At 44.0% G+C, this 17,053-nt stretch overlaps 1 protein-coding gene across 1 annotated transcript in view; it reads left to right on the top strand.

Moving 5' to 3' along the window:
- The window catches only part of SEC14L2 (SEC14 like lipid binding 2), a 43,010-nt gene that overhangs the window by 4,363 nt on the left and 21,594 nt on the right, over positions 1-17,053 (top strand). Inside the window, exons 2-6 of the mRNA XM_083145312.1 lie at positions 6,733-6,814; positions 8,791-8,834; positions 10,055-10,117; positions 14,818-15,006; positions 15,650-15,745. Coding sequence (XP_083001438.1) covers positions 6,733-6,814; positions 8,791-8,834; positions 10,055-10,117; positions 14,818-15,006; positions 15,650-15,745 — 474 coding nt within the window. The remainder of the gene's footprint in view (positions 1-6,732; positions 6,815-8,790; positions 8,835-10,054; positions 10,118-14,817; positions 15,007-15,649; positions 15,746-17,053) is intronic.

Raw genomic sequence — 17,053 nt, 5'->3', positions numbered from 1 at the left:
CTTGCATGTGTGTTTTACAAACACATAAACACATGAAATACACACAAATATATTGGTACTTATGTAATATCATGTCACTCTTGACTCCTCCCTCTCCTTTGCACCCCACATCCAAACGCTGGCCCATTCTTGCCGGTTCCAGTTACGCAACATTGCTCGCATCAGGCCCTTTCTCTCACAGAGTGCAACTAAGCTGATCATCCACTCATTGGTCATCTCACGGCTTGACTACTGTAATGCTCTTCTCACTGGCCTTGCTCAATCCCAACTAGCTCCTCTCCAATCTGTCCTCAATGCTGCAGCCAGGCTTATCTTCCTCTCCCGCCGCTCTAATTCTGCTACTCCCCTTCAACAAAATCTGCACTGGCTTCCATTCCCCTACAGAATCCTCTTCAAACACCTCACACTCACATACAGGGCCATCTCTAATTCCATTGCTCCATATATCTCTAACCTCATCTCCATTCATACACCCTCCCGCCCTCTACGGTCAGCTGACGACTGTCGTCTCTCCTCCACCCTGATCACTGCTTCCCATGCTAGAGTACAGGACTTTGCCCGTGCTGCACCCCTTCAGTGGAACGCACTCCCTCGCTCCATTAGACTCTCCCCGACCTTGCAAAGCTTCAAACGGGCACTGAAAACTCACCTATTCATCAAAGCGTACCCTTCCACTGCATAAACCAGCTGGTTCTCCGACCCCTTGCCTGTTTCCTGTTTACATCCTGCTATCTAACCACCACCCCCTCGCTTGCACCTCTTGTAATCTGTCTGTCTCCCCTTTCTACTAGATTGTAAGCTCCTCCGAGTAGGGCCCTCTTCCCTCCTGTTGTCAAAGCCCACTTCTCTTCACATTTCACTCACAGCTCTCCTTTACTCCAACACTCAGTGACCATCTTCATCTGCATACTCCTCTCCATCATTGGCCTCAAGCCTCTAGTTGTATGTTGATTGAGTCCTCACTACTTATATCCAAGCTGTAATGTGTATTGATCTGTGGCGCTCTTTATTTGTACTGTATTTTTGTTATTTATTCAATGTTATGCCAAGTTTTGTTTCCCTGTATTGTTCCTTTGTACGGCGCTGCGAAACACTTGTGGCGCCTTATAAATAAAATTATAATAATAATAATAATAATATCTGGGCGCCCGATTTTTTCATTGCATCGCATCGCATGCAATATAGTGGCATACAATTCATGCAATGCGATTTTTCATTGTAAAGACCCGATTTTTAATTGTATAGTCACCCACTATCCAGCTACGCATGGAGATGATTTTATATAGTGTGGCGAGCGCAGCGAGCCACCGAGCCCGAAGCGTGGCGAGCGGATGCAGAATACATGTAAAGTAATCCGCTGCGCTCGCCACGCTTCGGGCTCGGTGGCTCGCTGCGCTCGCCACACTATATAAAATCAACTCCATGCGTAGTTGTATAGTGGGGGTATGAAATCACCCATGGGTGACTATACAATTAAAAATTAGGTCTTTACAATGAAGCATCGCATCGCATGCCTTAAGTAGTGGCACGCAATGAAAAAATCAGGCGCCCAGATAATACACAAGTACCAATATATTTTATTTGTGCATAAAACAATGTTTCAAAACATGAAACATAGTCTGTGTCCTATATCAGGCACTGAATTTGAATGGCAAGCAATCATGTTCTTGCACATAGTCAGTGCCAGTTACATATGGGTGTGGGTTGTTAGGTCTACACCAACTAGGTCGACAAGCATTGGGTCGACACCACTAGGTCGACAGACAGGAAGGTCGACATGGGTCTAGGTCTACATTGGTCAAGGTAGACATGTGTCTAGGTGGACAGGACATTAGGTCAACACAAGCATTAGGTCAACATGGGCAAGGTCGACATGGGGTTTTTCACTTTTTTTTTTTACCCAAATGTATGGTTTTCGGAATAATTTTGATAACTGATATTTGGATAAGGGATACTCAACCTGTATTGATATATAAAGGGGCACAGTACAGCACACACAGACATAGGTGTGTACTGTAAAACATATACATATATTTGACATACAAACATAGGCATGCATAAATCCCAACATGACCCATGCCAGGAGGGACACAATGCTCTGCTCCTGGACTTCCCTCTTAATGAATAATTGCCATCACCTGTGTTGAACTGATTTTCTAATAAGAAAGGTGTTTCACCACAGGTGATGGCAATTATACATTAGGAGGGAAGTCCAAGAGCAGAGCATTTTGTCCCTCCTGGAGAGGGTCATGTTGGGATGTATGGGTATGGTTGCCCACCTGACACTCTCCTTCAGGGAGAAAATGCTCTGTTCCTGGACTCCCCTGGTAATGTATGATTGCCATCACCTGTGGGGAAACACCTTTCATCAATTACCTAGCTCGCCACAGCAGTGGCGTAACTATGAATTGGGCGCCCCCCTGCCGTTAATGGGGGGCGCCCCCCGCCACACACCCCGCCCGCAGCCTTACCTGTCTTGCTGGTCCCGTCCCGGCTCCCTTACTGGCTTCATTCTTCTGCTAGTAAGATGGACCAACACAAAATGTCCGCCCCCATACAGCAGACAGTTTCAGAGAACTGTCTGCTATATGGGGCGGACATTTTATTGTGGTCCGTCTCACTAGCAGAAGAATGAAGCCAGCAAGGGAGCCGGGACGGGACCAGTGAAGTCAGGTAAGGCTGCGGGCGGCGGATTGGCGGGCGGCAGACGGGCGGACGGGAGGGGGCTAACTATAGCACCACAGCCCCCCGGCGCCCACACATGCACAGCGCCCCCCCCCCTCCCCGCGGCCGCGGGGGCTGCGGTGCTATAGTTACGCCTCTGCACCACAGGTGATGTCAATCATACATTACCAGGGAAGTCCAGGAGCAGAGCATTTTCTCCCTGAAGGAGAGGGTCAGGTAGGCAACCATGGACATAGGGGATCACTGGAACACCTATAGGTAGGGAGAGGGGTACAGTGTAGACATATGGGTACACAGAATAGCACATACAGATATGGACAGTGTACAGTACAGCACAAATTGATATGAAATTGTACATGATACTGCAAATGTGGGCTTACCTTCCCACCAATATATAGGACATGGAGGTAAATGAACAGCATAACAATAGTACATAAAGACAAAGAGCATGTAAACACTTGATTTCTAAAGAGTAATGTTTAACCAAGTGTAATTTTTGCTTGTGTCGACCTTTTGGCTATATTATTATTGCATTTAAATTTTATTTATAAGGCGCTGCATGTTCGGTTTGCTGCTCCATACATAAAGCATTAGAACAATACAGTGTATTAAACATAACAGTAACTGAAGTACTAAAACAGTTAATTTATGTTGACCATATGGTGTCGACCTGTTGACTGTCGACTTTCCAACTAGATATCACAGTGGTTAGTAGGCCAGATGTAACGGAATCGGGACATCTGTCAGAATGAACTTAGGTCTACAGTCATTAGGTCGACCCCACTAGGTCGACTGGCAGGAAGGTCGACCTGACTTAAGGTCGACATGGGCCAAGATCGACATGACTTAAGGTCGAATTTGCATAAAGGTCGACATGAGGAAGGTCGACTGGTCATAAGGTCGACATGGGTTTTTCACTGTTTTTTTTATCCGAATGTCGACACGGACACAGTTGGCAATAAGAATCGGACCCTCGCATCGCTCGCTTTGCTCGCAATGCTTCGGGCACGGTGCCTCGCTGCGCTCGGCACACTATTTTATTCTCCCACCACGCCCTAGTGGATGGTAGGGCATGAAATACCGCCTGTCGGCACATGTCGGCTCAAAAAACAGTGAAAAACCCATGTCGACCTTATGACCAGTCGACCTTCCTCATGTCGACCTTTATGCAAATTCGACCTTAAGTCATGTCGATCTTGGCCCATGTCGACCTTAAGTCAGGTCGACCTTCCTGCCAGTCGACCTAGTGGGGTCGACCTAATGACTGTAGACCTACAGTAGGAGCAAGTTTCATCTTTGCTCCTTTGGGCGGGGCTAGCCATGGCTAGCCATGGCTAATCTATTGTTCTCAACTGCAATACAATACGTATTGCAGCTGAGAACAATAGAATAGCCATGGCTAACCATGGCTAGCCATGGCCAAAGGAGCAAAGATGAAACTTGCTCCTACTGTAAGTTCATTCTAATAGATGACCGCTTCCCGATGTAACTGGGTTGTATTCTAGAGCTATCTGATGTGGACATGCACACTGCAGGCCTCTCTCTCTCATCATTCATATTCATCATTTGTAGTGAATGTATTATATTGCTTAATTCTGTTCCAAGGTTTCTCTCCTCATTGTTACTTTTGTTTCCATGTGGAAAGATTTATTTAAAATAATAACTTAGCAGAAATACAAAGTAACACAGAACTCTTGTAAAATGCCATTTTGGTAAAGCAGGGGACTTGGGGAGTGTGTGGTACCTTACATTATCAACTTTGAATGTATTATGTAGATTTGGAGCTGAATTACTTTAGAAGGGAGGTCTTCAGAAAACACCTGTAACCTTCTATATGTATGCAAGATCATGGCCTTTGATTCCTAAAGGACCCCTGCATCCAATTATACTGCTTTCACATCGCAAAATGCAGGGTCGCACCGGGACTATGAAGTGGTTCAGTCCTGGTGTGACCCTGCATTTTGCTCTGTTCAGATCCCTTTAGCGACCCAGCAATATTGCCGGTTCGCTGACGTCATGCGGGGGGGAGAAGCAGCGGAGCATCATCGGGGGTGGGAGATGAGTCAGTGCTTGGAGCTGGCGCTGCTCCAAGCACTGCCTCTTCCATCAGTGTGAACAGAAACTGGGTCGCTCAACCCGGTTAACCCATTCACACTGTATAGCAACACGGCAACAAACCGGTAAAAACCCTTATTTTTACTGGTTTGAAATGACAGGTTGTTGGACCCAGTAAATCCTTTCAGATTGCACCTATCACTGGGTTGAGCAGGCAACAAACCAGCATGAACCCGGTAATTAGGTGCGATCTGAAAGAAGTATTACTTACAGCAGTATAATCTTATGTCAACACATATTAATAAGCACTTCTATCTGTATACAACAGTTCTGTGAGTACTATATTTAATCATTCTCTTTATTACATACCCCTTGAATTATGTACCCCATGCATAATACCCCTTGAATTTGTCTGAACCACATACCACATGTAAAAAAAACCACTGCTCTAGACCACTTGGCAGGAAAAGCAGGGACATCAGGCAACTGGTGCTTTCACCGTGTTTAAATGAATGTGTGAAATTGCTCTTTGTTGCTCTGCTAACGTGCCCTTAGAAAATCAAACTGCGAGTAGATTGCTTTCACCACCTGTCTTATCAGTTAATATGGCTGGAATAAGCATGTTGCTTAAAGAGCAACACAACACTCAGGTGTTCCATCTGCAGCTGTTAGATGATGTGCCAGCTAGTATGGGGTGTTCTTTGCATAATTTCATTATTATCAAACCCCCCCTTCCACCAAAAAACACAAAAACGTATTACTGCCTTTCTTAGGATAATAAAATAAACCCTGCTTTGTAAAAGAAATAATGCAGCAATGATATAATGAATTGTGTAAAAAGTTATGTCTAAAGTATACATATATATTTAGGTAAACAATCTTCTTATCATCCGCTGAACCCCTCCCCTAACAAACCCATCCCTCTGTGCCACAATAAAGGAAGTTTCTATATGGAATTAAATATTATTTACAGTTCACCAAGGCATACCACACAAACGCGGAATACATGTGAAGTTATCCACGTCCGCTCGCCACGCTTCGGGCTCAGTGGCTCGCTTCGCTTGCCACACTATATATAATCAACTCCAAGCCGACGTGGATGGTGGGGGTATGAAAAGGTCAGTAGGACGCGTACCGCTGCCGCTCGCCACGCTTCGGGATGGCGTGGATGGTGGGGGTGTTTCAGGAACACATTCAAACCTGTCATATCATACATCTGAGCAATAGCAACTCAGAGGTCAGAGGCAGGAGGGTATCATTACATAGGTTTGAGCGCCTCAGACGCTCAAGCACCAATCACACACATGGAGCGTATTATTGCATTGCTTCTGGAGCATCTGAGACACGCCTACGTAACACAAAGATGGAGCGCCTCTCCACCTGTGCCCTCATGATCCCCTCTCCACAGGAGAGGGCATATCATGCGGGCACAAGCGCTGTGTGAGAGGCGCTCACTTGACAGGAGAGTTAGGGGTAGCAGCGCTGGCCTGCCACAGAGAAGTCAGTGTAAGGCGGCACGCGATGCTGCCCTGAAACTAAACAAGTAGCCTGATAATGTAAGGCGGCTAGGCAGCTGGCAAGCTGCCAGAATTCAAACAGTCGCTACGCTACAAGCGTAGCTTAAGGCAGTCTGGCAAGCTGCCAATATTCAAGCTAGAGCGTCTGGTGCTGCCGCCGTGAAACTAAACAAGTACCCAAAAATATAGTGGTAGGTTAATTGGCTCCCAAAATTAACCCTTGTATTTTTGCGCGTGTACATGTGTCAAGGAATATAGATTGTAAGCTCCATTGGGGTAGGGACTGAGGTGAATGTGAATGACCAAATAGTTTCTGTAAAGTGCTGCGGAATATGTGTGTGCTATATAAATAACTGCTAATAAATAAATGTGTAATATCTCTGTACTGAGTATCAGGTGTACTGTTCATCTTTCTACGGCAACACTTGATGTTGACCAGACAGTATTTGTTACTTTCTCTTTTCCTTATCCCCAGTTCCGTGAGAATGTTAAGGACGTGATTCCCAAGCTCCCCCCTTTTCTTCAGGATGATTACTTTCTACTGCGCTGGCTCCGAGGTGAATATATTGTTAGTTACTAGGACAATAGTGTGTGCAATCACATGATAATACACCTGGTCCTTGAACTCCATTAGTGCCAATGGAGTGCTAAAAATCACCTAAACCCTTTATATCCAGGCTAGAAGTGTAGATATGTAATAGATTTCAACATTGATTAATGCTCTTATTTTTCATTTTTGATGCAGAAATGTTCTATCAGATGATAAGCAGTCTGGCACTCCACTATCAGTCATTATTGGACCTTCCACTGCGGGTGTACTTATGTAACAGGCTGTGATAAAACGCGTACATATCAGATTGGTTACATTACAAAGAATTAGTCAATAATATGACATTCCTGCCAATAAAAATAGGTCTATTGAAGACGCTAAATAATTATTAATTATGAAGGAAAGATTCTGCCAATAAGTAGGATTTTCAAAGTAACCTTAGTATCTCTCATTTATGTTACTTTATTACTAGCCGTAAAAGCTTTTTTTGCCACAAGATAATAGTTGCTTTGTTGTTTTAGACTGGAATATTGTAAATTGTTCTCTGATGATATAAGCTATTTCATGAATAGGGAAACAAGGTAATCTGTGTTTTTTGGTATGTTTGATTGATCGATTGTTTTTGCAGTTTACTCAGATATTGCACACAAATACCCGTCGATTTACACTGCTAAATACATGGTTATGCTGGGCTTACACAGTCTGATAAAATGTCTGTCAGACTAACAGGTATTTTATCTGGCAGCCCAGGGGTTGCAGATATCTTTGCCCAGTTCCTTGCCATGCGAAGGAACAGAGGAACTGTCCGTGAGTCGAGTCCAATATGGCCGACTTTCAGCTTACAAAACAATGCATCAAATGGACATGACAGATGATTCGGCATGTTCAACCAATTGATATTTTTTAGTGGCTCGTGATGTTCACTCATATAATCATATAGTAATATATATAATGACCAGCATTAACAGATAGGGTAAATAGGGACAACTTGGTTTACAAATGTATGTTGTCAGCATATGGTGAGAACCATGATTTGTCGCAGATGATATGTCATTGTGTCAATCATAACAATCAACTTTTCAAAAATAATTGATGGTACTCATGTTATCTGTCCCATACATATGTGTCCCGTACATCTAGCCTCCTTTCGCAACAGCCCTACCATGAAAACCATATAACATAGCATTTCTTATTCACACATTGAATATAGAGCCACATGATTTTTATCAGCAGAAACTGATGTCTGTTGAAAAATAAGATGCTTTTTAATGGAATAAGTTGAAAAAAAAGGTTTAGCGCTGCAAAATCACATGGCGCTCATGCATTATATATGACGTGACTTGTATCGTATGGAGGATAGATGTATGTGGACACATCTGTATGCCATACATAGTTGCAGCACAACACCGTGGGTTCTCAATCAGCTAGAACCATGAGCAGACAAGATATGAAAAATGCACATCTAAATGTTTGCATAAATTTGTGTAAACAACAAAACTTCAATAAAAATTGATTGAACTTAAAAAAAAAAAAAAAAAATGCACATCCAGTGTAAAACCGTAAAGCTGTACTACCGTCTAGTAAAATCTGGTAGTGCAGGCTCCTCATCGTAGCTGATACCCTGGGTACTGTTGCATATTACACATGCATATTTTTAGGGCACTGTCAGGTTGGTGGTACTGAACCAGCAAATAAGAAAAGGAAAGAACAGGAGATAGATATTGATATTGTTACAGAGGATGTTATACTTATTTTGACCTAATTGTACTAGCATTATTTTTTCCCCAGTAATGGTTGCTGTACTGTTTATTTTCTGGTTACATGTTGGGCTGCCAGAGGATACAACCATGTTTTTTTCTATCTTACTCTGTGTTGAAGGACCTAATGGTAGTAACAGGGTTAAGGATTATGGATTATGTGTCTGTAATGTAATATCCCAATAATCTCTGTGTAATCTCTCTTTCTCTTTGTCCCATCTTCCAGCCCGGTGCTTTAACCTGCAAAAATCAGAAAGTATGCTCCGAAAGGTGAGGACTTTATACCTGCTGGAAAAGTAATAACTTGTCTGACCTTTAACCCCATGATAAAATTCTGCCGTTCACACAAATGTTACATTGCTGTCTTCAGAATATTAGAGATGTGTAGAAGCACATTTCATTTATCACTATGTAAAGACCCATATTGCCCAACAAACTGTAATCCACATTAAGGGCCTGATTCACGAAAATCACTGCATACCAAGCACTTAAACGCTGCCCGCAGGGCAATTAAAAGACCGGCCCCCGGCGCCGACCACATGCCCACAGCAGCATGCAATGGATGTGTTCGCCAGCCCATCCATTCGCATGTGGCTGTAGGTGGCAAAAATCTTCTGATGGTCACCAACCTTCGAATGATTTTTTGCAGGCTCGCAGATTAAAGTCAGAGATGGCTGAACAGGGGCTGACGTCCTGTGACGTCAGCCGCCCACTCCGTGCAGGCTTCGGCACGCCTGCGTTCACATGGGGACACCCAGCATTTTTGTGTGCATGACAATGAAATGCTTGTGGTTCCTATGCGCCAGCCCCCTGTCCGCACCGCTGTGTGTGAACGCCTCGTGACTGTGATAGTCGTCAAAGGCATTGGCACTGCAGCCCAGCACATGTGTACATTCACCTATATGTCCACACAAGCCATCGGCCCCCGGTGCAAATATGCCGGGGATCGAGTCAACTTGAATCAGGCCCTTAGTGTGTCCAACATGGCCATACATGATGTTTTTTTTTTATGGTCCTCAAGTTTGCTTGTGCCACACTTCTTCTAATACCAAATGACCTCACTTAGGCCCATTTTAGACCTATTACAATTTGCGGTCCTGGCAATCATTGTCCGCATATGTGCACGGTACACAGTGAGCATGCGCAGGATCGGCCATTGTCCATGCCAACCTATTGCTTGTGTCAACCTTTTGACCACGTCGAGCTAATGCATGTCAACTTTTTTCATGTGTCGACCGTTTGCCTGTCTACCAATAGTGGTCGACCTAATTACTGTTGACCCTTTGACCCATACACCTGTCTGCCACCTTAGTTCAAGAGGCACCCCACCCCTAACATGCTGTTGAGGGTGGATATATTTAGTATGAACCCTTCAGTTATGTTAGGTATGTATTTTAGGTCAGTAAACAGAACCTTCAAGGTATATATCTATATAAGTAGCATATACTGGCTTTACCAGCTCTTTTATTGACTGTTTTCCTGTTCCCCAGCATATGGAGTTTCGGAAGCACATGGATTCTGACAATGTACTGGAGAAATGGCAGCCCCCAGAGGTGAGCGTAACGCGGATCAGCTCCTTGCTCTCATGCTGTGGCTGCAACTAAATGCTAGGGGTAACAGCTGTGGCTGGGCTATCATAAGTGGAGTGCTACTTTCGGTACTCTTTACCTAGAACGGCGCCCGTCGCGGGCATCGCGGGTACATTTATGCCTGCCCGCGACGCGACCGACGCGATGCCCGCGATTTTCCCATTGAAAACCATGTTAAACCTGAAAAATCGCGTCGGTCGCGTCGCGGCCGGCCATAAACGTACCCGCGATGCCCGCGACGCGATGCTCCCGATTTCCCATAGGAAGCAATGTTAAAAGCCGCGATGGACCCGATTTTAGTGTTAAATGCCTCAATCCACCCGATTTGGCCATAGGAATCAATGTTAAATGGGCTACAGAGCCCATTAACCCTTAAATGTCCCCCCAAATTTTTAACGCCACCCCACGATCAACGCCAACCCGAAGCGTGGCGAGCGCAGCGAGCCCGCGAGGGGCGGCGGTACGCGTCCTACGACCTTTTCATGCCCTACTATCCACGTCGGCGTGGAGTTGAGAATAGAATAGTGTGGCGAGCGCAGCGAGCCACCGAGCCCGAAGCGTGGCGAGCGCAGCGAGCCCCGCGAGGGGACGCGGATACCTTCACAGGTAAGCGCGTCCCCTCGCGGGCTTCACAGGTGTCCGTGGCCACGCGGACACCTGTGAAGCCCGCGAGGGGACGCGTATAACTGTGAAGGTATCCGCGTCCCCTCGCGGGGCTCGCTGCGCTCGCCACGCTTCGGGCTCGGTGGCTCGCTGCGCTCGCCACACTATTCTATTCTCAACTCCACGCCGACGTGGATAGTAGGGCATGAAAAGGTCGTAGGACGCGTACCGCCGCCCCTCGCGGGCTCGCTGCGCTCGCCACGCTTCGGGTTGGCGTGGATCGTGGGGTGGCGTACAAAAATTGGGGGGACATTTAAGGGTTAATTGGGGCTATTTGGGCTCTGTAGCCCATTTAACATTGATTCCTATGGGAAAATCGCGGGCATTGAGGCATTTAACGCTAAAATCGCGGTCAATCAGGCTTTTTAACATTGTTCTCTATGGTAAAATCGCGGTAATCGCGGGTACCCGATTTTGATGTACCCGCGATTTACCCGCGATGCCCGCGATTACCGCGATTTTACCCGCGATGCCCGCGATTTCAATCGTGGGCGCCGTTCTAGGTAAAGAGTACCCTACTTTCTGTACTTCATGTCAGGAATTCAGGCTCTCTGTTGGGTCTGATCCTGCGTGCGCTGTGAACACAGACCTGAAAATGAAATGATTTTTCTTGCAGTCTTCATGATTTAGATGGAATATTTCAATTTCTATTCGAAATTGCTGCCACTCAACTTCTCTTTATGATCATCTCATAATGCCTCTCTAGTATACAGATTTATTACATATAATACAGTAGCATATTATAGTGGTAGCTTTCATTGTAATGTGCCATTAAATATTACACAGTACACTGGCAGTACTACAGGCAGGCCGCAGGATAGCTGCATGGAAACAGGCTTCACAAGCCAACAATACATTATCGTGCTGGAGGAGAGGGACAAGCAGGGGGCAGTTTATGACCCACACTCTGTCAGTGCTGAATCAATAAGCATAGAAATTACCATTATGTGTGGAGGTGAAGGCAGAATTTCTTATTTATAATGTGACAGTTTGCCATGACTTTAGGGCCAGATGTATGAACCTTTAAAAAAGTGATAAAGTGATATATCATCAGCCAATCTGCGCTTACCTTCCATTTTTCAAACCCAGCCTGTAACATGGCAGGTAGGAGCTGATTGGTTGGATGTTTATCACACTCCACTTTATCAGTTTTTGAAGTTTGATCTGGCTCAATTATGTTTGGCTTATCCAGTGTACAGTAATATATGACTGTAGATATGTACTGATACATCTAGCCTCTATACGTCATACACTGCTAGATGTCCGTTGTGAGTGAGCCAGCAGTTCCCAAACAGCTCTGCTAAAAACACTGTAATGTAGCACTTCTTATGCAAATACCGCCGTGGTTTCACACAGAATGTAGGCATGCCATATATCATTTTAATCTGAGTCTGCTTGAGCGTCTCATTCGAATAGCGGTGCACATAAGAAGCATTTTAGAGGAACAATTGTAAAGAGATGCCCGGGATTAGTAAACACGCTCATTAAAGGCGTTACAGGAAGGGCTGTTTAACAGGACTGCAGCAACAATGTATGAGGACTCATCTGTAGTTGCTTTGCTTTATTATATTGGTCACTGAAATGTAGTAGTTCTAGAATTCAACCTATTACTATACAGTATATTTAGTCCAGAAAAACTTTCATTATTTTGCACGTCGCATGAAGTTCTTTGTCAATGTCTATGAAAATAGAACTACAGTATGGATGTAGAGTTTTCTGTAGATATTCTGAGCTGAGCAGTTTATCTGGCTGCAGCCCAGAGTTTGAAAATCCCTTTTTATCTGATCCGTTAGAAAAACCTGCTGTGGATAACGAAAGGTGTCAGATTAGTGCTATGTGATCCCCCTGTTTATGTGTGCCAAGGAATACATCTGGTAATATACATACTAATAAGGGAAATGTGTATCAGGTCCTATTCTACTCTTTATGTCAGGCATGTTTGTGCCGCCACACACAAGAAGAGGGCATGGTCACACATCACAGAGGCATACAGTATGCTGGTGTCCTCCCCATCCTGTTCCAGTAACCATAGCAGGTGCACATGGGAGCCTGCTCGTCACTGCACTGCATAGCAGCTGGGAATGGGACACACTTACTGTACACATTTTCTGACCTGATTAGGACATAGCTAGCCAGGTCTGGGAAGGTGGACTGGGACCACAGATTGGGACTATGTCTTCTAAATCAGGACAGTTAGAGGCTCTTTCTGTATTCAATTTCTGTGGCTATTTGCTTGTCTGGACTCTAAATATTGTTATTATGTGTTATAAAGAGGATATTATACAATATCCCTTATTGGTGAGTTCTAATATCATAATTGTTTATTAAGGAAGCTTGTAAATATTAAGAAATAAATCAGATGATATTAGAAGTCCTAATGTATAAAACACGCAAGATACAGCCTCATAATTCTAATAACATAGACATGACAGAAGGAAATACATGTGTGTGTGTGTGTGTGTGTGTATATATATATATATATATATATATATATATATATATATATATAATTTACACACACACACACACACACACACACACACACACACACACACACACACACACACACACACATATATACTGTATACATGTATGTACATACATGTCCATGTACATCTAGCCTTCTTTCACATTAAACAGCCTTTCTAGTCAACCCATGCCATAGTCAGCTTCTTTTTGCTTGAGCGTCCTATTCAATCAGTTTTTGCAAACAAGAAATGGAGCTCACACATTATGTATAACACACCTTTTGTAGCACGTAGGATACATGTATTTGGACACACACATATGTGGGAGGAAAAAGTTAAGGTAAGGCTGCGGGAGGGGGGGTCAGGTATAGGCTGCGGGAGGGGTGGTTATTATAGGGGTAGGAGTAAAGGTGCCTATACACGGCACAATGGTACTGCGCGATGCGCGCTCCCGCAGGCATCCCATCACACAGCACACAAGTCTTTGCAGCCCCTGCTTTTTGAACTAGGTTCCGATTGCAAATCGCATGCAAATCGATGCAATCTAGTTCAGAAGTCACGGGGCTATTGTACAGTGTATGGGCACCTTACGGTACTAACTGGGATCCGTTGGGATTCTGGCCGTCAGGATTTCATATTAAACCCTCAGATGCAGGCATCTACACCAGGGAAGAGCGTAAATAATCTTTCACATATTACCTCAGCCATGATGCTGGAAACAGACAAAAAAGTAAATTCAGTCCAAACCCTGCAAAAGGCCCCTGTTCTCTGTGCAATATTGTTAATTTTGGCCCTATTGAGCGATATTGTTAAAAGTATCCAGTGTGTATGCTATGAACTGTGCATGCTCTCGCGGGTCATTAACTTGTCAACTTCTGTATGTATGGGGTGAGGACCTGATGATGCCACTGGACGATATTGTAAATGATATTGTTTAGTGTGTATGCACTATATTGTTTGCCTGGTGGTCTAAGGGAAATTGACGCTATCCCTCATGGAGTGACTTGTCTAGTGCAGCGGTTCTCAAACTGTGGGTCCTGACCCCCAAGTGGGTCCCAACCTTCTCAGTATGGGGTTGCAACTATTCAAAAATCTGTTGAATTGTTTATTTTAGACTCTTCCCATCATGTTATGCATCCACAATGCTGCCATTCAGGTGCTCTCTGATGACTACACGTTATGTGATCTTCTGCAGTAACTTTTTGGGGTCCCGTAATTATTTTTATTGTCTGATGGGGTCCCAGAGCAAAATAGTTTGAGGACCCCTGGTCTAGTGTGTATGCACCTTTACATGCATGTTTTAGGAGGAGAACCTGTGTCATGCTGCCACACCTCAAAGTTCTCCAGGTGGCATTAAAGCACCATACAAAATCAAGTTATATTTCTGTAACACAAATTATTTTACAGTAAAACAATTATTTTAAAACCTGTAAATAAACATAGACAGATTGGTGTTATCTTTTTGTACCTTTGCACCCTGTGATGTTCTATAGATTATACCTCAGTTCACTTTCTCTTCCACTGTACCATCAGGTAGTCCAGAAGTATTTGTCTGGGGGATTGTGTGGCTTTGACCAGGAAGGCAGTCCTATCTGGTATGATGTCATCGGGCCCCTGGACCCTAAAGGGCTGCTGTTCTCTGCTTCCAAACAGGACCTCATGAAGACTAAAGCCAGGGATTGTGAGAGAATGCAACAAGAGTGCCGCTCTCAGAGTCAAAAGGTATCAGCCCCATGACCTTAAAAAAAGGTTTATATACCAGCATCTTCTGTCGGCAGGAGTAGCGAGGGAGATTATTAAATATCCGCAAATATGTCATATCTTAAGTCCTCATATTTCCTAATAAAGTAAATATATCAGAAATGACAATCACAGACGTCTGTTTAATTCATCCTTTTATATATATATATATGCACATTCAGCCTGGCACTCCCAGAACTTCTAGCAGCTGCACTTTGTACACCTTGATAAAGGGGTATCCATCCCCCGAAACGTTGGGACACTATAAAGCACCTCTTTTAAATCGTCTGTGGAGTGCCGCTGTATGATTCATACTGTTACCTATATATATATATATATATATATATATATATATATATATATATATATATATGTCCAATAGGGGGATGGCACTCAGAAATAATTCAACGAGAGTCCATCATCTGACTCTCGTTGAATTATTTCTGAGTGCCATCCCCCTATTGGACTTGTATCATTCTCTCTTGGAAAGGCACCAGGACAGTTGCATTTGAGCGGCGAGTGCCGGTCCTCCTGGACATATATATATATATATATATATATATATATATATATTTGCATAGGTATAGTGTTTCATATTCATGTATACGTCATGTCTTTTCTTCAGCTGGGCAGAAAAGTTGAAGAGGTCGTGATGATCTATGATGTAGAGGGTTTGGGACTGAAGCATCTGTGGAAACCAGCAGTGGATTTATATGGGGAGGTAAGCTTGCACACAAGTTCCCACTGCTACTCCTTGCAGGCTACTCTGAGCTCACCAGGTCATATCGATGCATTATAATGGGCTAGTCACAATGTATTTAGACTATAGACTTATGCAAAGGTTAGTGATTGGTTGAGAACATATGACTTGTTAGATAGACAAATGTAGGTCTTTGTGAGCTGATTTAGGTTACTTATCAGAGCATAAGGAGAGATAATGTGTAGAGAGAAATAAAGCACTAACCCACAGGTTCTCACGGTCCTTAGGACCTCATTCAGTTCATGTTTTCCAGATCTCCTCACAGAACTAAAAGTGAAATAATTAGCTCCACCTGTGGATCTTTTAAAATGTATCAGTGAGTAGTGAATACACCTGTGCACCTGCAGAGTGACCTGAAAAACATGAGTTGTTTGGGGTCATTAGGTATTTTAGCCCCATTGCACTAGCCAATCAGCTTCTAACTGTAATTTTACAGGCTTAGTTTGGAAAAATGACGGAATCTAATTGGTTGGTGCTTTATTTATCTCCACTTTATTTCTCTCGGTGATTTAATAAATGCAAAGGTTCCCAACCACAGTCCTCATGGTCACATAAAGCTTGGCACACACTGGCCAACAGTTAAAATGATTGATGAGCGAGCGATATGCTCCTGTTTGTTCTCACATGCAGGTCCACAGAGAATACCAAGCCATGCTGTGGAATGCATCATGGCCCCCGCGCCCACTCTCGCCCCAAACATGCTGTTGCGGCCAGCATCGCAAGTGTGTATGCACTTGCCAATGCTGGAACCTCACCAAGTCCTGTTGCATAAGATGTCTAGGTGACCCATCCTCCTAATGGGAGCACCTGCTCTGTACAGCCACTCTTCTGTGGGCTTCTGCACTCCTCTTATAGCCCCTGCAAGAAAACAAGCTTAGAGATGTGCATGGAAGAACCGAATGTAATGCTGGCCACACATCAGACCAACTTTCATCCAACCATCCAACTAGTTAGTTGGATGGAATAAAAATCTGGTACTGGATGGGAGCAAATGTAATTTGCAATTCAGTAATTTGCTGCGAAAATTTGGAAATAGACAAAAACCTGTCGCTCAGACAAAGTAATGTAGTTGTATCTGTTTGATTTAAATAATTTCACTGATTGTTTTTGTCCAATTCCCTGGGTTTGTGAGCAAATTTTCTCTTTGTCATTTCCTCCCATCCAGTACCAGATGTTTATTCCATCCAACCAACTAGTTGGATGATTGGATGAAAGTTGGTCTGATGTGTGGCCAGCATTAGCTGCAGTGAATAGAATGCCCCATATTTC

This window comes from Crinia signifera, chromosome 1 (assembly GCF_055691185.1).
Source record: "Crinia signifera chromosome 1, ASM5569118v1, whole genome shotgun sequence".
NCBI classification, from domain to species: Eukaryota; Metazoa; Chordata; class Amphibia; order Anura; family Myobatrachidae; genus Crinia; species Crinia signifera.
The sequence above is the reverse complement of the archived record's forward strand: the minus strand, read 5'-3'. Positions and strand labels throughout refer to the sequence as shown.